Source organism: Hypanus sabinus, chromosome 27 (assembly GCF_030144855.1).
Source record: "Hypanus sabinus isolate sHypSab1 chromosome 27, sHypSab1.hap1, whole genome shotgun sequence".
Classification (NCBI taxonomy): Eukaryota; Metazoa; Chordata; class Chondrichthyes; order Myliobatiformes; family Dasyatidae; genus Hypanus; species Hypanus sabinus.
Genome location: NC_082732.1, coordinates 1,036,630 through 1,061,450, shown reverse-complemented (window position 1 = coordinate 1,061,450; position 24,821 = coordinate 1,036,630). Strand labels below are relative to the sequence as shown.

The 24,821-nt window shown below is 42.9% G+C and overlaps 1 protein-coding gene across 1 annotated transcript in view; it reads right to left on the bottom strand.

The window, feature by feature from the left end:
* Positions 1-24,821, bottom strand: part of LOC132381967 (ephrin type-B receptor 2) — a 468,380-nt gene that overhangs the window by 260,932 nt on the left and 182,627 nt on the right. Inside the window, exon 2 of the mRNA XM_059951670.1 lies at positions 20,567-20,631. Within this exon, the coding sequence (XP_059807653.1) occupies positions 20,567-20,631 (65 nt within the window). The remainder of the gene's footprint in view (positions 1-20,566; positions 20,632-24,821) is intronic.

Genomic DNA, 24,821 nt, shown 5'->3' with positions numbered 1-24,821 from the left:
ATTTTATCATTTTCCTCCAAGTACTCAGAAACCTCATCCTTAACAATCGACTCCAAATCTTCCCAACGACTGAGCCTAAATTATAGGCCAGTTTTAGACTAACTGGCCTATAATTTCCTTTCTTCTGCCTCTCTCATTGAAGAGTGGATTGACAAGTGTGAAGTGGAGTGGCTATTCTCCATGTCCTTCTCCTGTGTGAATTCAAAGTGAGTTCAAAGTGAGTTCAAAGTGAGTTCAAAGTAAATTTATTACCAAATTATGTATAGATCACGATATACATCCCTGAGATTAATTTCTTCTGGGCATACACAATAAATCCATGATAGAATAATAACCATAATAGATTAAATGAAAGACTGCACCAACTTGGGCATTCAGCCTGTGTCCAAAAGACCAACTGTGCAAAGACAAGAATAATAAATAAATAAACAAACAAACAATAATTATCAAGAACAGAAGATGAAAGGGCCTTGAAAGGGAGTCCATAGGATGTGGGAACATTTCAATGATGGGGCAAGTTAAGTTGGCTTAAGAGCCTGTTGGCTGAGGGGTAATATCTCTTCCTGTACCTTCTCCTTGATGGCAGAGGTGAGAAGGAGCATGTCCAAGATGGTGGGCATCCCTCATGATGGATGCTGGTTTCCTGCGACAATGCTTCATGTAGATATGTTCAACAGTGAGGAAGGCTTTACCTGTGATGGACTGAGCTGTCGGGTGTTCCATTCAAAGTCATTTGTATTTTACTTAATTTATGACCTCACCCACAGGTCTTCGGTTTCCTCAGGGGATCTACTCTTTGCCTGGTTATCCTCCTGCTTCTAATATACCTACAGTATATCATGTCTTAGGATCCTCCTTTATTTTACTTGCCAAGCATATTTTATTGCCCCTTTATATCCTAATTTCTTCCTTATGCGCTCTGCTATACCTCGATACCCATCAGCAGGCTCTCTTGGTCCCATCTATTTCATTCTATTTTCCTGATCAAAGTTTCAATAATTGTTGTGAACCAAGCTTCCCCAGCCTTGCTACTTTAAATATTCAACCACACTATCATATGCCATCTCTGAACTCATACCAACTCTTTTTAAAAAATACTCCTCTTGTCAGATGTAATTTAAATTGCAAGCATCTGTTCAAAATCTACTTTTGTCAAGTTCTTACACTATTGAATCATCTTCCCCCAATTTAATACCTTAACTTGAAGACCGAATTAATGGCCACAGTTATTAAGTATTCCCCACCAACATTTCCACCATCTATACAATTTCATTCCCTAAGTTAGTTGGAGTACAGCTCCATCTCTGATAGATGTCAACAAACTCTCGAACACAGTTAAAAAATTCTGCTCCTTCTGAGCCCCTTGCATTAATCCCCACTATTATAACCCTTATATACTTAATTGCAATTTGCTCATAGAATGTTTCTCTAATTCCCATTGACTATCAGGAGACCCCAGCAAAAATCATCCATCACTTATGTTCGATCCATATGGCCACATTGGGTGATTCCTCCTGAACATCCTCTCTCAGTACTGCTGTGATGCACTTCCTAATCAGTACTTTAATTTTTCATCCTCTTTTGCACCCCATTCTATCACACCTGAAACTTCAATTGACTGGAACATTAAGCAGTCAGTTTCATCCAGATCAACCTGTTTCTTCTTACAATTAAACCAAATCTCCATAATGACCACTCTCTTTATATCTGCATTTCCCCTACCTCTGCTAATAGAGTTGGAGCACTAAACATGATCAATGATTCAATGTCAAACCCTGAACAGCAGCAAACAACTAAAATGGGATTAATAGTAACCAGATATGTGAATTATTTATGATAAGGCAGTCTGTACTTTTCAGTGCACAGCATCAGCGGTTATAATTGAATTCAGGTTGCTGGGGAAATTATGCTTTACGATTTTAATCTGTGTTGCATTTAACAGAGCCATACATGTCACAGCAGATTAGCATTATCTGTATGTAAAATATTCAGCAAAGCTCTGTAATTGGGAAGGAACTTTAAGTGGAGAATCGAAGGAGTCTCCCACAGACAGTATTTGACTCATAAAGAGGGACTGGCTGTCAGCATTTCTGTTCTCCCAAAGGCGCAGGATTCATAAATTAATGAAATAGGACATATCATTGCCCATGGATATGCAAGATGTTTTAAGCAAGATTTTAACAACAGTGTGGATGGAGATGGATTTATTGCTCTCTGACTGGGAAGAATTAATTTATTCATTAAAACATTTGTTAAAAAAAAGCAGAAACTCACGAATGTGCAGAGCAGGTGAATCAATCCCCAAGAAAAGAGAGAAGCAAGGTTCTAGATACAGACCTGCCAATTAAACATATGACCAATCTCTTCTCAGATGCCGACTGATTTGCCATGTGCTTCCAACATTCCCTATTTCTCATATTTAATTAAAAAATCAGCGAATTACTCCTCCTCATTCCTTTGCACAGTCCCAATTACAATTATCAGATTGGGGAATGAATATATATCTATGGATAGTGCCAAGAACAGAAAAACTGAACAAACTGATCACTGCAGAAAACACAACTGACCCACATCATCCCCAGCTGTTCATCTCCACCACGTAGGCCATCTATTGCTGGGACTGATTCTTCACCACCCTTTCTATTCCAATCACATCTCTAATGGAACACGGTGCGCTCTTTCACAGTTTAAAAATCAGTGTGTCCTGTGTTTGCAATTCTTCTACAAGAACTTTCCTTTCCTACAAAGTCAAAATATATTAAAAAAATCAGCCTCTTCAAAGTTATGAATAATTTCAAAATAATCACTGTCCAGAATTTGTTTCTCCAAAATCTTTGGTATGTCATTCAGTATTTGAAGCACACCCTCCAGCTTGCACCATCTTGTTTGTCATTGAAGTCAGGCAAATTGAAAAACAAACAGAAATTTGATGGTCCCTATCGCAACATTGTTTGTTTCCAGCCATGTGCATAAATTAATATTCCTACCATGTTGCTAATATGGTGCATTTTGAGTCAACTATTCTAATTGAACAATTACATGTCAAGTCAATAATGTTTACTGGTTTACCACACAAGTGGTGGAAATCATTGTTCAGGAGGAGACGACTATATTAATACACATGAGCAGAATGGCTCATTGAATACATTCAAAGTTCATTATCTGTCATTTCTAAGTACTGCCAACAAATAGAATAAGGTTCATGATATAAAACCATCTAATATATAATAATACAGCGGATTCTGGTTAACGGGGCCATCTTCTTTGGGACAGGAGATTGCTGCCAACCAGTTTCTATCTAATGTCCATTGCGTGTACTTGCATGGCCATTATACACAACACCATGCTTAGAGTGAACAGTTTTTAAATACATCAATTGCACATGATTGTGTTGAAAAGCAGTGATTTTTGTCACCAATGGTTGGTGAGAAATAAGCAGCAAGACAATTCACAATGGTTCTGCTCACTGCTGTTCAACCATTCAGGCTCGTTGAAACAGCCGTGAGCGAAAATGAAACAATTTCACTACTTCAACAATTTAGGAACTAGAAGAATTTGAAGGTATCGACAATCATCTTGAACGTTACAATGAAAATGAAGATTTAGAAGATGCAATCTTTGAAGCATTGTAGGTAGTCCATTATCTACACTAGTAGTCCCCAACCACCAGGCCGTGAGGAAACGATATGATATGGCGATATGAAATGATATGAGTCAGCTGCAACTTTCCTCATTCCCTGTCACGCCCACTGTTAAACACAGTCGGTCATTAACCTACAAATACTCGATGAGTAAAAAACAAACGTCACTTGAGAGTTTCTTTGGAAGAGGTAGTAGGGGACATAAAAGGCCTAACGATGATGATAACACAGAGACAGCTGAGGACGAGACTGCAAAAAGAAAGAAAGCTTCCTTCAACAGAAAATACGACGAGTCGTACATAAAATATGGCTTTACTGCGACCAGTGACTTGCATGCTCAAAGCCCACTGTGTGTGATATGTGGAGACAAGCTGCCTAATGAGACAATGAAGCCCTCAAAAGTGCTTCAGCACCTTGAGTCCAAGCATCCTGCACTTAAAGACAAACCCATTGAGTTTTTTGAGGGGAAAAAATGTGAGCAAGCGGTACAGAAGCAAGTGCTGAGAGCCACCACCTCCACAAATGCTGCTGCTCTGAGAGCGTTGTACTTAGTGGCTAGTCGTATTGCTAAGGCTATGAAGTCTTTCACTGTTGGTGAAGAATTGATTCTGCCTGCTGCCAAGGAGATGTGCTGTGAACTGTTGGGAGAAGCTGCAGCTAACAAGATGACATAGGTTTCTCTTTCAGCTACCACAGTTTCAAGGAGAATCGATGACATAGCGGAGGACATCAAAGCACAGCTGTTGGAGCGGCTTAACGAGTCACCATGGTATGCTATCCAGGTTGACGAGTCTACCGATGTCGACAACAAGGCAGTACTGCAGGTTTATGTGTGATACATATTTCAAGACAATGTGCACGAGGATATGTTGTGTTGCCGCTGCCAACTAACACAACCGGGGCAGAACTATTCAAGTCTTTGAATGACTACGTGTCAGGCAAACTGGACTGGTCACTCTGTGTTGAAATATGCACAGACAGGGCTGCAGCTATGACTGGACGGCTGTCTGGTTTCGCTACCCAAGTCAAAGAGGTTGCTCCTGAATGCCAGTATAACACTGTGTCATACACAGGGAACTGCTGGCTAGCCGAAAAATGTCACCTGATATAACCATATAACCATTACAGCACAGAAACAGGCCATCTCGGCCCTTCTAGTCTGTGCCAAACGCTTACTCTCACCTAGTCCCACTGACTCGCACTCAGCCCATAACCCTCCATTCCTTTCCTGTCCATATACCTATCCAATTTTACTTTAAATGACAATACTGATCCTGCCTCTACCACTTCTAATGGAAGCTCGTTCCACACAGCTACCCCTCTCTGAGTAAAGAAATTCCCCCTTGTGTTACCCTTAAACTTTTGCCCCCTAACTCTCAACTCATGTCCTCTTGTTTGAATCTCTGCTACTCTCAATGGAAAAAGCCTATCCACGTCAACTCTATCTATCCCCCTCATAATTTCAAATACCTCTGTTTGGCCTTTATTACAAAGGGAATTGAGTACAAGAGCAAGGAAATCCTTTTGCATTTGTACAGGGCCCTGGTGAGACCACACCTGGAGTATTGTGTACAGTTTTGGTCTCCAGGGTTAAGGAAGGACATCCTGGCTATACAGGAAGTGCAGCGTAGATTCACGAGGTTAAATCCTGGGATGTCCAGACTGTCTTACGCAGAGAGGTTAGAGAGACTGGGCTTGTACACGCTGGAATTAAGGAGATTGAGAGGGAATCTGATTGCAACTAATAAGATTATTAAGGGATTGGACAAGATAGAGGCAGGAAATATGTTCCAGATGCTGGAAGAGTCCAGTACCAGAGGGCGTGGTTTGAGAATAAGGGGTAGGTCATTTAGGACAGAGTTAAGGAAAAACTTCTTCTCCCAGAGAGTTGTGGGGGTCTGGAATGCACTACCTCTGAAGGCAGTGGAGGCCAATTCTCTGGATGCTTTCAAGAAGGAGCTAGATAGGTATCTTATGGATAGGGGAATCAAGGGATATGGGGGCAAGGTAGGAACCAGTTATTGATAGTAGATGATCAGCCATGATCTCAGAATGGCAGTGCAGGCTCAAAGGGCCGAATGGTCTACTTCTGCACTTATTGTCTATTGTCTATCAAGTCCCCCCTCAAGCTTCTATGCTCCAAATAATAAAGACCTAAATTGTTCAATCTTTCCCTGTAACTTAAGTGCTGAAACCCAGGTAACATTCTAGTAAATCTTCTCTGTACTCTCTCTATTTTGTTGACATCTTTCCTACAATTCGGTGACCAGAACTGTACACAATACTCCAAATTTGGCCTTACCAATGCCTTGTACAATTTTAACATTACATCCCAACTCCTATACTCAATGCTCTGATTTATAAAAGCCAGCATACCAAAAGCTTCCTTCACCACCCTATCCACAAGAGATTCCATCTTCAGAGAACTATGCACCATTATTCCTAGATCACTCTGTTCTACTGCATTCTTTAATGCCCTACCATTTACCATGTATGTCCTATTTGGATTATTCCTACCAAAATGTAGCACCTCACACTTATCAGCATTAAACTCCATCTGCCATCGTTCAGCCCACTCTTCTAACTGGCTAAATCTCTCTGCAAACTTTGAAAACCTACTTCATTATCCACAACGCCACCTACCTTAGTATCATCTGCATACTTATTAATCCAATTTACCACCCCATCATCCAGATCATTAATGTATATGACAAACAACATTGGACCCAGTACAGATCCCTGAGGCACACCACTAGTCACCGGCCTCCAACCTGACAAACAGTTATCCACCACTACTCTCTGGCATCTCCCATCTAGACACTGTTGAATCCATTTTACTACTTCAATATTGACACCTAACGATTGAACCTTCCCAACTAATCTTCCATGCGGAACCTTATCAAAGGCCATACTGAAGTCCACATAGACAACATCCACTGCTTTACCTTCATCAACTTTCCTAGTACCCTCTTCAAAAAATTCAATAAGGTTTGTCAAACATGACCTTCCACACACAAATCCATGTTGACTGTTCCTAGTCAGACCCTGTCTATCCAGATAATTATACATACCATCTCTAAGAATACTTTCCATCAATTTACCCACCACTGACGTCAAACTGACAGGCCTATAATTGCTAGGTTTACTCTTATAACCCTTTTTAAACAATAGAACCACATGAGCAATACGCCAATTCTCCGGCACCATCCCCGTTTCTGATGACATTTGAAATATTCCTGTCAGAGCCCCTGCTATTTCTACACTAACCTCCCTCAAGGTCCTAGGGAATATCCTATCAGGATCTGGAGATTTATCCACTTATATATTCCTTAAAGGCACCAGTACTTCCTCCTCTTTAATCGTCATAGTTTCTAGAAGTTCCCTACTCGTTTCCCTTACCTTACACAATTCCTTCTCCTTAGTGAATACCGAAGAAAAGAAATTGTTCAAAATCTCCCCCATTTCTTTCGGCTCCACACATAGCTATCCACTCTGATTCTCTAAGGGACCAATTTTATCCCTCACTATCTTTTTGCTATTAATATAACTGTAGAAACCCTTCGGATTTATTGTCAGCTTACTTCACAAAGCAACCTCATATCTCCTCTTAGCTTTTCTAATTTCTTTAAGATTCTTTTTACATTCTTTATATTCCTCGATCACCTCATTTACTCCATGCTGCCTATATTTATTGTAGATCTCTCTCTTTTTCGTGCTCCAACTCATTTCCGAGTGGTGAGTCTGAAAGGACTCCACAGGAAGCATCTCAATAGGCATCTTCTACCATAAAACATAGAAGCAGAATTAGGCTATTGGCCCATCAAGTGAGATCCACCATTCCATCATGGCTAATTTATTATCCCCATTCTCCTAACTTCTCCCCAAATTTCTTTGATGCTCTGACTAGTTAGAAGGGAGGAAGGCAGAAGAAAAGAAATTATAGGCCAGTTAGCCTGATCTCTTCAACACGTACGCCAAGCTGGAGAAACTCAGCAGGTTGGGCAGCATCCGTGGAAACAAACAGTCAACGTTTTGGGCTGAGACCCTTCGTCAGGACTGAAGGGGGAGGGGGCAGGGGTCCTATAAAGATGGTGGGGGGAGGGTGGGAAGGAGAAGGTTAGCGGGTGTCAGGTTGAAAACCAATCAGAGGAAATATTAAGGGGTGGGGGAGGGGAATCAGGGAGGGGATAGGCAGGAAAGGTGAAGAAGGAATGTAAGGTAAAAGCACTGTGTAGCAGAAGAAGGCAGAATCATGAGAGGTGATAGGCAGCTGGAGGAGGACGCAGAGTGAAACTGGTGCAAAGAACTTTACTATCTTCTTCTTCTTCCTTCTCCCATACATCTGTTCCTACACTCTGGTTCCCCTCCCCCCTTGTATCTAGTTTAAATCCACTGGAGCCTCTCTAGAAACCTACCTGCAAGAATATTTGTCCCACTCCAGTTCAGATGTAAACCGTCCCGCCGGAACAGGTCTCATCTTCCCTGGAAAGCTGCCCAATTATCTATAAATCTGAAGCCCTCCCTCCTGCACCATGTCTTCAACCACGTGTTGATCTGCACTATCTTACTATTTCTAAACCCACCTGCACATGGCACCGGTAGCAATCCTGAGATTGATATCCTGGAGGTCCTGTCCTTTAACTTGGCACCTAACTCCCGAAACTCACCTTTCAGGACCTCCTCACTCTTCCTGCACACATCATTGGTCTCTGCTTGGACCACGACATCCGGCTGCTCACCCTCCCTCTTGAGAATACTGAGAATTCGATCCGAGATATCGCGGACCCTGGCATCAGGGAGGCAACAGACCATCTGGGATTCTCGATCTCTTCCACAGAACCTCCTACCTGTCCCCCTAACTATCGAATCCCCTATCACTACTGTTCTCCTCTTTTCCCTCCTTTCCTTCTGAGCTGAGGGTCCAGTCTTGGTGCCAGAGACGCAACCACTGCAACTTGTCCCTGGTAGGTTGTCCCCACCAACAGTATCCAAAACAGTATACATATTACTGATGGGAACGGCCACAGGAGTGCTCTGCTCTTCCTGTTTATTCCCCTTCTCTCTCCTGACAGTCACCCAACTACCTGTCTCCTGACTCCTAGGGGTGACTATCTCCCTGAAACTCCTGTCTATTTCTGCCTCTGCCTCCCAAATGATCCGAAGTTCATCTAGCTCCAGCTCCAGTTCCCTAACTCGGTTTGTCAGGAGCTGCAGCTGGATGCACCTTTTGCAGGTGTAGTCATCAGGGACAACAGTGCTCGCCCTGACTTCCCACATACTGCAAACGGAGCACTCAGCTGCCCTAACTGCTGCCTCCATTACCTACTCCTAACCTAATTAGATTAATTAAAAGAGCTTACCCAGCCTTACCTCACCTGGAGTGAAGCTCGTCCTCAGCATCTGCTCGTTTTTTAAATTCCCCCACTGATCTCAGAGGCCGACTTTCATGTGCTTGCGCAGTTGTGCCCCGTTCAAACCTCGCCTCTGCCTGTTCTTGCTGAAGACTGATTGAGCTAAAGCTGTCCCACTCTGCCTCAGTCCACTCTGACGATGGCCTGGCTGCTATGACAATGGCCTTAACACTGATCTTAACGGTGTATTGAGTGACATTGTTGAAGTTATCAATCACGTCAAAGCAAAAGCCCTTAACTCACGTCTGTTTGAGCAGCTTTGTGAGGAAATGGATGCAGAGCACAAACACTTCTCTTACACACTGAATTCAGGTGGCTATCGAGGGGGAGAGCCCTGGCCAGGGTTTTTGAGTTAAGAGAGCCGCTACAGAGATTTCTTTCAGGAAAAAAGTCACCACTGGCAGCATACTTCAGTGAAGAGGAGTGGATTGCAAAACTCACTTATCTATGTGACATCTTCAATGAACTCAATTTGTCACTTCAGGGGCAAATGACAACTGTCTTCAAGCTGCAGGTAAGGTGTCTGCTTTCAAAGCCAAATTGGAACTGTGGGGACGGCGAGTGGACAGGGGCATATTTGACATGTTCCCAATATTAGCTGGGATTTTGGGAGACTGAAACTGCACCATCCTTCTCACAGCTAGTGCACAATCACATATCTTCGCTGTCGACAGAACTCCAGCATTACTTCCCAACTGCAAATGACCCAAGATGTGCAAAGGAATGGGTCCATGACCCATTTATGAATGTCCCCAATGAATCATCCATGTCAGCACGGGAAAAAGATCAACAGTAGCGTACACTAGATGAATTCCTTACTCAGTAACTATTAGGAAATATGTAACATTTGCACCATTTTAGTTGTCATTGAAGTTAACCAAAATTAAAAACAGGTACTGTAGTACTATTGGTAAAGTTCTGATTTGTTCTATATTTCATTTATCTGCATAATTCGATACTTAGTTAAATGGTAGTTATCTTTTTCATACCTCTTTTAGCAACTTCCATGAAACTTTGGCTAATTAGAGCAGCTGCTTCTTTGGGCCAAAACATACTGGTCCCGATGTACTAGACTCTACTGTAGAACAAAATTCATGGAATTTTTACATAAAACTATAAATATTTAAAGTGAAGAACGCACTAGATGTTTTCTCTCATTCGCTGCCTCTGAGGCTTGTGATGTGGACTTTACTTCAAACACTGAAATATAATCTGATCATAATTCTGAGCAAATCTCTGTGTGATATACTTGAGGCTGAAGATTAGTTTTCCTCTTTAGTTTTAAAATCATTGAGTTACTCTGATGGAAAGGAGAATGCTACCCAGCTTCGGACACACACGATAATCTGACACATGCCAGAATCTGGCAGATTCTCCTTTCGTTGAACATCTTTTCTGGAGCGCATGATTGAATCCGACTGTGTTTTATCAACTGGTCAGAGAGAGGAATACGTTCAGGCCTCCTCACTGGCACTGGACTATGCAGAGCTCTTTTTATCTATCTGAAGAGCAATGTTGTTATAATTTCATTTCAAACAAATGGAAAGGCAGTGCTTCATTTCAGAAAGAAAGGACCTGGTATTGTTATCTACCTTGATATTACTGCAGTAAATATGTCAGTGATGCCATAAGACCGTAAGACCATAAGACATAGCAGCAGAGTTAGGCCATTTGGCCCATCGAGTCTGCTCCACCGTTCAATCACGGCTGATCCTTTTCCCTTCTCAACCCCATTCATCAGCCGTCTCCCTGTAACATTCATGCCGTGCCAATCAAGAAATGATCAAGTTCTGCGTTAAATACACCCAACGACCTAGCCTCCACAACTGCCTGCGATAACAAATTCCACAAATTCACCACCCTCTAGCTAAAGACATTTCTCGGCATCTCGGTTTTAAATGGATGCCCCTCTATCTTGAGGCTGTGCCCTCTTGTTCTAAACTCCCCCACCATGGGAAACATCATTTCCATATAGAAACATAGAAAACATACAGCACAATACAGGTCCTTCGGCCCACAAAGCTGTGCCGAACATGTCCCTTCCTTAAAACTACCTAGACTTTACCCATAGCCCTCCATTTTTCTAAGCCCCATGTAGCCATCCAGGAGTCTCTTAAAAGACCCTATCGTTTCCACCTCCACCACCACTGCCGGCAGCCCATTCCACTCACTTATCACTCTCTGTGTAAAAAAATTACCCCTGACATCTCCTCTGTACCTACTTCCAAGCGCCTTAAAACTATTCCCTCTCGTGCTAGCCATTTCAGCCCTGGGGAAAAGCCTCTGATTATCCACACGATCAATGCCTCTCATTATATTGTACACCTCTATCAGGTCACCTCTCATTCTCCATCGCTCCGAGGAGAAAAGGCCGAGTTCACTCAACCTATTCTCATAAGGCATGCGCCCCAATCCAGGCAAAGTCCTTGTAAATATCTACTCTGTCTAGGCCTTTCAACATTCAAAAGGGCTAGGTCGCCCTTCATCCTTCTAAATTCCAGTGGTACAGACTCACAGCCACCAAATGTTCCTTTCATGATAATCCTTTCATTCCAGAATCATCCTTGTGAACCACCTCTGAACCCTCTCCAACGTCAGCACATCTTTTCTTAGATGATAAGTCCAAAACTGTTCACAATACTCAAGGTGCAGCCACGCCCATGCCCTATAAAGCCTCAGCATCACAGCCCTGCTCTTGTATTCTAGACTTCTTGAAATAAATTCTAATATCACATTTACCTTCCTCACCATCAACTCCCAAATCCCTTTGCATCTTAGATTTTTGGATTTTCTCCCCATTTACAAAATAGCCTGTACATTTATTTCTACTACCAAAGTGCATGACCAACATTGTATTTCATTTACCACTTTCTTGCCCATTCTCCTAACCTGTCTAAATCCTTCAGCAGCCTACCTGTTTCCTCAACACTACCTGCCCCTCCACCAATCTTCATATCAGCTGCAAACTTGACAACAAAGCCATCTATTTCATCAGCTAAATCATTGATACACAGCATAAAAAGAAGCAGTCCGAACAACGACCCCTACGGAGCACCACTAGTCACTAGCAGCCAACCAAAAGAGCAATGTTTCATTCCCACTCACTGCCTCCTACCAATCAACCAATGTTTTAACCATGCCAATAATTTTCCTCTAATACTCTTAACTTGATCAGCCTCATGTGTGGCGCCTTGTCGATGGCCTTGTGAAAAGTCAGAACCCCTTTATCTATCTATCCTACTTGTAATCTTCTCAAAGAATTCCAACAGATTTGTTGTCTAAATATACAACATCCACTCCATTCCCTTTATCTACCTAGGTGTAACCTGCTCAAGGAATTCCAACAGATTTGTCAGGCACGATTTTCCCTTTAAGAAACCGTGCTTTGTTCTATCTTGTCCTGTGTCATCAAATACTCCATACAATACTCCATCCTTTACAATTGACTGCAACATCTTCCCAACCACTGAGGTCAAGTTAACTGGTCCATAGTTTCCTTTCTGCTGACTTCCTCCTTTCTTAAATAGAGTGGAGTGACATTTGCAATTTTCTAGTCCTCTGGCATTATGCCAGAGTCCAATGATTTTTGAAAGGTTATTACTAATGCCTCCACAATGCCTACCGCTGCCTCTTTCAGTGCACTAGGATGCAGTTCATCTGGTCCAGGTGACTTATGTACTCTTAGATCTCCCAGTTTTTTGAGTACCTTCTCCCTCGTAATAGTAACTGCACTCACCTCTCTTCCTTTGCACACACTACATTATCTGGCACACTGTTAGTGTCTTCCATAGTGAAGACTGATGCAAAATACTCACTTAGTTCACCTGCCAACTCCTTGTCCCCTATTATTATTTCTCCGTCTTTATTTTCTGGTGGTCCTATATCCACTCTCATCTCTCTTTTATTTTTTACATACTTGAGAAAGGTTTTACAATCCACTTTGATACTGTTTGCTAGCTTGCTTTAATATTTCATCTTTTCCCTTCTAATGATTCTTTTAGATGCTCTTTGTAGTTTTTTTAAAGCTTCACAATCCTCTATCTTCCTGCAAATTTTTGCTTTGTTGTATTTTTATTTTTATTTTATTTTTACTTTTATTTTTTTTATCTCTTTTATTTTTACTCTTTTATTAGTTTTTACTTCCCTTATCAGCCATAGTTGTACTGTTTTGCCATTTGACTATTTCTTTGTTTTTGGAATACTTCAGTCCTGCACCTTCCTCATTTTTCCCCAGAAATACATGCCATTGCTGTCATCCCTGCCAGAAGCTCCTTCCAGTTTACTTTCACCAACTCTTTCCTCATACCCCTATAATTTCCTTTCTCCACTGAACTACTGCTATGTCAGACTTTACGTTTTCCCTAACAAATTTCAAGTTGAACTCAATCGTATTGTGATCACTGGCTCCGAAGGGCTCTTTTACCTTAAGCTCCCTAATCGCCTCCGGTTCATTACGTAATACCCAATCCAGTATATTTGATCAACAAACCGTTCTAAAAAGCCATCTCACAGGCATTCATCTCTTGAGATCCATAACCAATCTGATTTTCCCAACTGACCTGCATGTCAAAATCTCCCATAACTATCATAACATAATAAAGAGAGCTTTTGGTACATTGACCTTTATAAATCAAAGTATTGAGTATAAGAGTTGGAATGTTATGGTGAGGTTGTATAAGGCATTGGTGAGGCTGAATTTGGAGTATTGTGAGCAGTTTTGGAATTACAGAAAGGATGGTAATAAGGTTGAAAGACTGCAGAGAAGGTTGACAAGGATGTTTCTGGTACTTGAAAAACTGAGTTACAGAGAAAGGTTGATAAGGTTAGGATTTTATTCCCTGGAGCATAGAAGAATGAGGAGAGATTTGATAGAGGTATATAAAATTATGATGGGTATAGATAGATTGAATGCAAGCAGGCTTTTTCCACTGAGGCTAGGGGAGAAAAAAAACCAGAGGACATGGATTAAGGGTGAAGGGGGAAAAGTTTAAAGGGAATATTGGTGGGGGGGGGAGCTTCTTCACACAGAGAGTGGTGGGAGTGTGGAATGAGCTGCCAGATGAAGATTAAGAAAATCTTGGACAGGTATATGGATGAGAGGAGTTTGGAGGGATATGGTCCAGGTCCAGGTCAGTGGGACTAGGCAGAAAAATGATTCAGCGCAGCCAATAAGGGCCGAAGGGCCTGTTTCTGTGCTGTAATGTTCTAAGGGTCTATGGTTCATTGCCCTCTGACACACCATTTCTATTTCCTGTTGTAGTCTGTGGTCCACATCCCAGCTACTGCTGGGAGGCCTGTATATAAGCACCAACAGGGTCCTTTTATCCTTGCAATTTCTTAACTCAACCCACAAGGATTCAACATCTTCCAATCCTATGTCACATCTTTCCACTGATTTCATACCATTCTTTACCAGCAGAGCCACATCACCCCCTCCACCTACCTTTCTATCCTTCTGATACAACGTGTAACTTTGGACATTCAGCTCCCAACTACAACCATCCTTCAGTCATGATTCAGTGATGGCCACATCGTACCTGATAATCTGTAATAGTATAACTAGATCATTCACCTTATTTCTAATACTCTGGGCATTGAGATGTAACACTTTGAGTACTGTATTTGCTACCCTTTTTGATTTTGCATTCCTAATGCACTGATACTCACCTTGCTGGCTGCAACTTTGTCCTATCATCTGCCCGTCCTGACTGACAGCCTGACTACATGCTATCTTTGTTTTTTTTTACCATCTATCCTATCCTCAATCCCTTCATTCCAGTTCCCACCCCACTGCCAAGTTAATTTAAACCCTCTGCACAGCTCTAACAAACCTGCCCATGAGAATACTGGCCCCCTCTGGTTCAGGTGCAACCTGTCCCTTTTGCACAGGTCATACCTCACCCAGAAAAGATCCCAATGATCCAAGAACCTGAAGCCCTGCCCCCCTGCACCATCTTCTCAGCCATGCATTTATCTGCCAAATCATCCTGTTTCTACCCTCACTGGCACATGGCACAGATAGAATTCCAGAAATTACAATCTTGGAGGTCCTGCTTCTCAGATTTCTGCCGAGCTCTCTAAATTCCCTGTTTGGATCTCTTTGCTTTTCCTTCCTACGTCATTGGTACCAATATGAACCATGACATTTGACTACACTCCCTCCCTCGCTAAAATGCTGTGGACACGATCCGTGATGTCCCCTGTCCCTGGTACCTGGGAGGCAATGTACCGTCCAAGTGTCCTGTTCACGTCCACACTAGGATGGGGATGGTCACGGCTGGGATGAACATTACAAACTACAGCCCGAATGCTTAATCTTACCTCCTTAGCTCTCTATAGCCTCACTTCTGCCATGTCCCTAACCTTCCTTGTCCCTCCATTCACCTCCAACTTAACTATGGCCATAACTGTGAGAGTTTATTATTTGTTATTCAAATAGCAAGCCATGGGTAACAAAGGACATTAAGGACATCCTGAATGCAAAAAGAGGGCTTTTAGAGATGGAAATAGCTGAGGACAATACAGTGGGACCTAAAAGCCAAGATCAGGGAGGCTAAAGACAGGTACAGGAGGAAGCCTGAGTGGAAACTCCAGCAGAACAACATGAGAGAGATCTGGAGTGGGATGAGGACCAAAACTGAGTTCCGGCAAACTAGCAACAGAGGAGCTGAAGGCAGTGTGGACAGGGCCAACGAACTTAACCTGTTCTTCAATAGATTTGACACTGTGGCCCCTGCCCATCCCCCACATGATTCATCTGTTGTCGGCCCCCCAACCAATACATACTCCATTCTCCCCTCCTACCCCTCCTCACAGCCCCCCACCCTGCTCTCGTGACTACACCCCTCCCTCACCTGAAACCAGAGTGCTCAAAGCCTGTGCCCCCCCAGCTATGTGGAGTACTTCACCATGTCTTCAACCTGAGCCTGAGTCTCCAGAGGGTTCCTGTGCTGTGGAAGACGTCCTGCCTTGTCCCTGTACTGAAGACGCCGTGCCCCAGGGGCTCCAATGACTACAGACCAGTGGCATTGATCTCCCACATCATGAAAACCCTGGAGAGACTTGTTCTAGAGCAGCTCCGGCTTATGGTTAGGCCACATTTAGACCCCCTCCAATTCACCTATCAGCCCCGACTAGGAATTGAGGATGCCATCATCTACCTGCTGAACCGTGTCTACGCCCACCTGGACAAGCCGGTGAGCACTGTGAGGGTCATGTTTTTTGACTTCTCCAGTGCGTTCAACACCATCCGCCCTGCTCTGCTGGGTGAGAACTGACAGTGATGCAGGTGGATGCTTCCCTGGTGTCATGGATTATTGATTACCTGACTGGCAGACCACAGTACGTGCGCTTGCAACACTGTGTGTCAGACAGAGTAGTCAGCAGCACTGGGGCTCCACAGGGGACTGTCCTGTCTCCCTTTCTCTTCGTCATCTACACCTCGGACTTCAACTACAACACAAAGTCTTGCCATCTTCAGAAGTTTTCTGATGACTCTGCCATAGTTGGATGTATCAGCAAGGGAGATGAGGCTGAGTACAGGGCTACGGTGGGAAACTTTGTCACATGGTGCGAGCAGAATCATCTGCAGCTTAATGTGAAAAAGACTAGGGAGCTGGTGGTGGACCTGAGGAGGGCTAAGGCACCGATGACCCCTGTTTCCATCCAAGGGGTCAGTGTGACAATAGACAATAGGTGCAGAAGTAGACCATTCGGCCCCTCAAGTCTGCACCGCCATTCTGAGATCATGGAGGATCATTCACTATCAATACCCAGTCCCTGCCTTGTCCCCATATCCCTTGATTCCCCTATCCATCAGATATCTATCTAGCTCCTTCTTGAAAGCATCCAGAGAATCGGCCTCCACCATCTTCCGAGGTAGTGCATTCCACACCTGCACAACTCTCTGGGAGAAGAAGCTCTTCCTCAACTCTGTTTTAAATAACTGACCTCTTATTCTCAATCCATGCCCTCTGGTACTGGACTCTCCCAACATCTGGAACATATTTCCTGCCTCAATCCTATCAAATCCTTTAATTATCTTAAACGTTTCAATCAGATCCCCTCTCAATCTCCTCAATTCCAGCGTGCACAAGCCCAATCTCTCCAATCTCTCTGCGTAAGACAGCCCTGCCATCCCAGGAATCAACCTAGTGAATCTACGCTGCACTTCCTCAACTGCCAGAATGTCCTTCCTTAAACCTGGAGACCAAAACTGTACACAATATTCCAGGTGTCGTCTCACCAGGGCCCTGTACAAATGCAAAAGGACATCCTTGCTCTTGTATTCAATTCCCCTTGTAACAAAGGCCAACATTCCATTTGCCCTTTTCACTGTCTGTTGCACTTGCTCATTCACCTTCATTGATTGGTGAACTAGGACTCCTAGGTCTCTTTGCATTTCTCCCTTACCTAACTCGACACCGTTCAGACAATACTCTGCCCTCTTGTTCCTGCTTCCAAAGTGGATAACTTCACATTTATTCACATTGAATGACATCTGCCAAGTATCTGCCCACTCACCCAGCCTATCCAAGTCTCCCTGTATTCTCCTAACGTCCTCTTTGCATGTCACACTGCCACCCAGTTTAGTATCGTCAGCAAACTTGCTGATATAGTTTTCAATGCCCTCATCTAAATCATTGACATAAATCGTAAAGAGCTGTGGTCCCAATACAGAGCCCTGTGGTACCCCACTAGTCACCTCCAGCCAGTCCAAGAAACACCCATTCACTGCTACCCTTTACTTTCTATCTGCCAACCAGTTTTCTATCCATGTTGAAACCCTGCCCCCAATGCCATGAGCTCTGATTTTACTCACCAATCTCCTATGTGGCACCTTATCGAATGCTTCTGAAAATCTAGGTATACAACATCCACTGGCTTACCCTCGTCTAACATCCTTGTTACACCCTCAAAAAACTCCAACAGATTAGTCAAGCATGATTTGCCCTTGGTAAATCCATGCTGGCTCGGCCTAATCCGATTTCTGCCATCTAGATGTGCCACTACTTCGTCCTTAATAATGGACTCAAGCATCTTCCCCACGACTGACGTTTTTTCCTTCCCTCCCTTCTTGAAAAGTGGGATAACATTAGCCACTCTCCAACCTTCAGGAACTGATCCTGAATCTAAGGAACATTGGAAAATGATTACCAATGCATCCGCAATTTCCTGAGCCACCTCTTTTAGAACCCGCGGATGCAGACCATCTGGACCCGGGGATTTATTAGCCTTCAGTCCTACCAGTCTACTCATCACAGTTTCTTTCCTAATGTCAATCTGTCTCAATTCCTCTGGTATCTTATGACCCTGGCCCATCCATACATCTGGGAGATTGCTTGTGTCCTCCCTGGTGAAGACAGATCTAAAGTACGCATTAAATTCTGTTGCCATTTCCCTGTTTCCCATAACAATTTCTCCCAATTCATTCTTCAAGGGGCCAACATTGTTCTTAACTATCTTCTTTCTCTTCACATAGCTAAAAAAGCTTTTGCTATCCCCTTTTATATTCCTGGCTAGACTGAGCTCATACCTGATTTTTTCTCTCCGTATTGCTTTTTTAGTTAAGATCTGCTGCTCCTTAAAACTTTCCCAATCATCTGTATTCCCACTCATCTTAGCCCTGTCATACTTCTTTTTCTTTAATGCTATACAATCTCTGACTTCCTTTGTCAACCACTGTGGCCCCTTCCCCCTCTTTGAATCCTTCCTTCTCATTGGAATGAACTGCTTTTGCATCTTTTGTATTATGCCCAAGAATATCTGCCACTGCTGATCCACTGTCTTTCCTGCCAGGGCATCCGCCCATTTAACTTTGGCCAGCTCTTCCCTCATGGCTCCGTAGTCTCCTTTATTTAATTGCAACACTGACACCTCTGATCTGCCCCTATCCCTCTCAAATTGTAGATAAAAACTTACCATGTTATGATCACTACTTCCTAATGGCTCCTTTACTTCAAGATCACTTATCAATTCCTGTTCATTACACATCACCAAGTCCAAAATAGCCTCATTCCTGGTTGGCTCAAGCACAAGCTGTTCCAAAAATACATCCCTTAGACACTCCACAAATTCCCTATCCTGGGGTCCAGCACCTACGTGAATCTCCCAGTTCACCTGCATGTTGAAATCTCCCATAACGACTACATTACCTTTAGCACATGCCAATGTTAACTCCCTAATCAACTTGTACCCAATATCCACGCTACTGTTTGGGGGCCTGTACACAACACCCATTAGGGTCTTTTTACCCTTGCTGTTCCTCAGCTCAATCCACACAGACTCTACTTCCCCTGTTCCCAAGTCACCTCTTGCTAAGGACTGAATCTCATTCCTTACCAACAGGGCCACCCCACCCCCTCTTCCCATATTTCTGTCTCTACGATAGCACGTATACCCTGGTACACTCAATTCCCAGGCCTGATCCCCTTGCAGCCATGTCTCCGTTATCCCAACAATATCGTAGTTCCCCATTTTCATCTGAGCTTCAAGCTCATCTGCCTTGTGTGGACATAGTGGAGGATTACAAATACCTGGGGATATGAATGGACAATAAACTGGACTGGTCAAATATCACTGAGGCTGTCCACAAAAAGGGTCAGAGCCGTCTCTATTTCCTGAGGAGACTGAGGTCCTTTAACATCTGCCGGACGATGCTGAGGACGATGTTCTACGAGTCTGTGGTGGCCAGTGCTATCATGTTTGCTGCTGTTTGCTGGGGCAGCAGGCTGAGGGTAGCAGACACCAACAGAATCAACAAACTCATTCGTAAGGCAACACGAGTGAATCTGCAGATGCTGGAAATAAATAAAAAAACACGAAATGCTGGCAGAACTATGGGAGCATCTATGGCAGCATCTATGGGAGGAGGAAACTCATTCGTAAGGCCAGTGATGTTGTGGGGGTGGAACTGGACTCTCTGACAGTGATGTCTGAAAAGAGGATGCTGTCCAAGTTGCATGCCATCTTGGACAATGTCTCCCATCCACTCCATAATGTACTGGTTAGGCACAGGAGTTCGTGCAGCCAGAGACTCATTCCACCGAGATGCAACACTGAGCGTCATAGGAAGTCATTCCTGCCTGTGGCCATCAAACTTTACAACTCCTCCCTCAGAGTGTCAGATTCCCTGAGCCAATAGGCTGGTCCTGGACTTATTTCCACTTGGCATGATTAACTTATTATTATTTAATTATTTATGGTTTTATATTCCTATATTTCTTCACTATTCTTGGTTGGTGCGGCTGTAACAAAATCCAATTTCACTCGGGATCAATAGAGTATGTCTGTCTGTCTGTCTGAATGTTCAGGATAGTACCAAGTGTCTGAGAAACTAAACATTATGTTGGCCCCTTGCAAACAAGGCCTGGAGCTACTCACGGCTAAATATTATGTTGTCTCTCTCTTCCCAATCCTTTGGTTCAATGTACAACATACCTTACTGTCCCTTGTTATTGCAATACTCCTGTGCTCCAATGGTAAACAAATTGTTTGTGCAGAGAAGGTACTCACGCCAGTGGAAGGATGGGCTGTCCACCCCAGCTCCGCTGTTGCTGTTGTAGAATCCATCAAGGTTTCTGTACAAAAGAGGAAATTCATTGAGCCAATGTCACCAGGAAATAGCTTAATAGCCACTGTTCATATTATATTCCAAAATCATAAGGAGAAGCAGCAATCTGAATGTGGTGGTCGGTACTGAAGAGATGACTCTGGCTGATGACCACACACAATGCATTCTCTGAGGAATGTACTTCCCCTTGTCTAACCTCATCTGTGGAAGGGTATCAGTTCTGGATTCCAGACAGAGTACTGTCACGTGTGAATGCTAAGCATACACTTTGCAGAATCTAGTGGTGGTACACATCATTTTTGAAATATCAATCTTCACTTTAAATTCCCTTAATGTCCAAAACTGTACTCATCTTTGTATGAAATAAACCCAGTGACAAAATGTGCACAGCTCTCTGCAATGGAGAGTTCCAAAGTTTTACCAAACTCCTCATCTTGATCCTTTCTTAGAATCTCAAACTATGACCCGAGCCTGTGACTTCCTAACCAAGGAAACACTGCCCCTGAAACTAGCTTATGAAGCCTTTCAATTTTTTAAAAAGTTTTTATCAGATGTTATCTTATTCAGAGAATTCTGTCCCAATCAAAATTTAAAAGTTCAAGGTAAATTATCGAAGTAAATATATCTTACCATATACAATCCTGAGATTCATTTTCTTGTGGGCATACTCAATAAATCATAATAATATAACAAAATCATAATAGAATCAATGAAAGACCATTTGTCTGTTGTTCAACCAGGTGCAAAAGAGAACTAACTGCGCAAATACAAAGAGAAAAAATAATAATAAAAAATAAATAAGCAATAAATACCACAGACACGAGATGAAGAGTCCTTAAAAGTGAGTCCATTGTGTGTGGGAACATTTCAGTGATAGGGCAAATGAAGTTGAATGAAGTTATCCCCTTTGGTTCAAGAGCCTGATGGTTGAAGGGTAAAAACTTTTCCTATACTTGATGGTATGGGTTCTGAGGCTCCTGTACCTTCTTCCTGATGGCAACCACAGGATGACAGCATGACCTGGGTGGTGGGGGTCCCTATTAATAGCTGCTGCTTACCTGTGCCAATGCTCCATGTAAATTGGCTCAGTGGTGGGGAGGGCTTTACCCATGATGGACTGGGCATTTTGTAGGATTTTCCAGTCCAGTCAAGGGCATTGGTGCTTCCATATCAGGCTGTGATGCAGGCAGTCAATATACTCTCCACCACACATCTATTCAGGTTTGTTAAATGTTTAGATGTTGTGCCAAATCTTCACAAACTCCCAAGGAAATAGAGGCACTGCCGTGTTTTCTTCGTAATTGCACTTACGTGCATGGCTCAGTAAAAGATAGTCCTCTGAAATCCCCAGTAATCCTCGGAAAAGATAACACTGAGGAATTAATGTTGTTGACACTCTCCGCCACTGATCCTCCAATGAGGACTACCTCATGGACCTCTAGTTTCCTCCTCCTGAATCAATCGACTCAACCTCTCCTCATATGGCAATTTGGCCATCCCTGGAACAGCTCAGTAAGTCACACTGCACTCATACATGCTCAGATAATCGCCTACAACACTGCAGGTACAGGCTAGCTAAGGCCCTATACAACTCTCTGACTGACATCAAACTTCTTTGTTACAAAGGCAAACACAACATGTTGGTCACTACTGCATGCTCATGTCAGCCTCAGTGAGTTGTGTGCGTTTGAGCATCAACAGTGCCATTGAACAGTCTGCTTTTCTGTAATGTTCGCCAAAGTGGGCGACTTCACATTGTTCTGCATTCTGTTCCCTCTGCTGAGTCTGAGTCATCTTCTTCAGTTTGTTCATATTCACATCAAGTGCCTTTACATCCTTCATCGGCTCACAAACCTATCTAGTTTTAACAAACATTAGAATAGGACTTCTGTTCCCTTTAGCTGACTCACTGGAGCAGCTGTATTCCAACTGTATTCCAACAGCTGTATTCCCTATCATCCTTCACTAGTCACACACAGTCTGCCAACCTAAGGTGTGTCTGCTTCTTTTCATTGTTTTCTTTCTGTTTCATAACCAATTCTCAGGGCACGTCAGTACATTATACCCAATTCCATTAACATTTTATTAGCCTGCCAACTAAAAGCTGGAACAAACATATATTCAAAAAAATTAAAATTTTCAATTTGTTATATTTCATAATGTTAATCTAAGAGAATTACAAAGTGCCTGCAAAAAGCGATAAAAGCAAAGCTGCAAATCTTAAATAAAAACAATATTCTGGAAATATAGAAAGAAAAGATAGAGTAAATATTTCAAGTCCATAATCTTTTAACAGAATAGGGTATGATTTCAGCTGGGTGAGGAAGGAGAGAACAAAGGCGAGGGACAAAGCAGCATGAGATGGAGAGGTAGAGAGAACCCAGATGATACAGTCACCGCTAGCACAGTCCAGAGCAAGTTTAGTTTAACATCTTCTTGAAATCTAGGAGGTGAAGAGATCCTGCTAAGGACGAGCAAAGTAATAGACTCACCAGAACAGAGGTCATTATGGGCATTCCTCAAACAGTGCAGAGAATTGAACATAACCTGAAAGCATATTGGGAGGCAGAGTGGCACATCTGCCTTACAGCCTTGGTTCAATTCTGACTTGGAGCGCTGTCTGGGTGTACTTTGCACATTCTCCCAGAGAGTACATTACTTTTCTCCAGAATCAGGGATCCCCAGACCCCTCGGTTACTGGTCGGGGTCCATAGTTTAAAAAAGGTTGGGAACTCCTGCTCCAGACACTTCTGTTTCCTCCAAGTTCTGCAGGTAAGAAGGTGAAATGGCAGCTGGAAATTGCTTTGAGTGGGTGGTTGAGGGGTAGAATTTGGGGAGGGAGGTAGACAATGAAAAGAATGTTGGGAGATTGGATTACATAGGAAATGAATGAAGAAACCACACCATTAATACACCTGGTCAACTAAAGTGGCTTCTTTCTACATCATATGCTATAAAGCTGAAATAAAAACAAAAAAATCTGTAAGTACTCCCAATGTCAGTCAGCTTCTGCGAAGAGAGACAGTTAATGTTACAAGTCACCAGAATTTACACAAGTGAGAAAATATGAAAAGAGATTAAAGCACAGAGAAGGAGAATGGATGCTGAGGATGTCACTAGTATCACAGCGGTGTCTCTGTCACCATCACCCCATCTCCTATTTGCCTCTAATTCACAATCAACTGAAACAATGCACCTTCTTCTTCCACAGATGCTGCCTGACTTGCTGAGTATTTCCAGCATTTTCTCTTTTATTTCAACTTGAAGGTGATCATTTGCACCAGTTTTGGGATCTCTATGTTAAGTTATGCATTAACAATAATCAAAAAGTTGCTGTCAGTGACAATAACAAACAACCATGAATGCTACAAGCGCAAAGTCCAGACAAGTACATGGGCTGTTTATTTAATCAGAGCATTTCTAACGACCCAAGTCTTCTTACCCTCCCCAACTATACCTATAAATGACTTCTAGTGGCACACTCTGGGTCCAACTTCACAGTAGATTTTATTTCGATACATAACAGACAGACAGACAGACATCAATATTAATGCAACAGCAACTGCACTGCACATGACCAAAAGAAACTGCAGTGTTGTGGACAAAGCTCAGCACGTCATGGAACAGTGACGACCACTCCCCACCCCCATGGGCTCTGTTTGCTCCTCCTGCCTCAGTGAAGCAATCAGCAGAATCAAAGTGCCCATCTACCCCAGACATTCTCTCTTCTCTTAGTTGGATTCTAGCCCTCACAACTACCTCATTATGATCTTGCCTCTTACTGTTTACCTGCACTGCACTTTCTCTGTAGTTGTTACACTTGATTCTGCATTGCTATTGTTTTACCGTGTTCTACCTCAATGCACTGCGAAATGATCCAACCTGTACGAACCCTCTGCAAGAAAAGTTGTTTACTGTTATCTCATTACTTGCAACAATAATAAACCAATTCCACTCTACCTTGTTGTTACTTAAGTGAATGTGAGCTGTTTTACTTGGAAATGTGTTTTAAAAACAAATTAATACTGCCACTGCCACTTCATTCCTATGTAATCAGGGCAGACATAGTCCTGAGTCAAAAATTAATGTGAGCAAGAGCAGACTGGAGGCCAACCACTGTTTGCTCTCCCCAGTGAATTACACGGGAATGTAGTTCCTACTTCTGTTCCACAGCAAGCTCTGATAGTCCTCACTGGA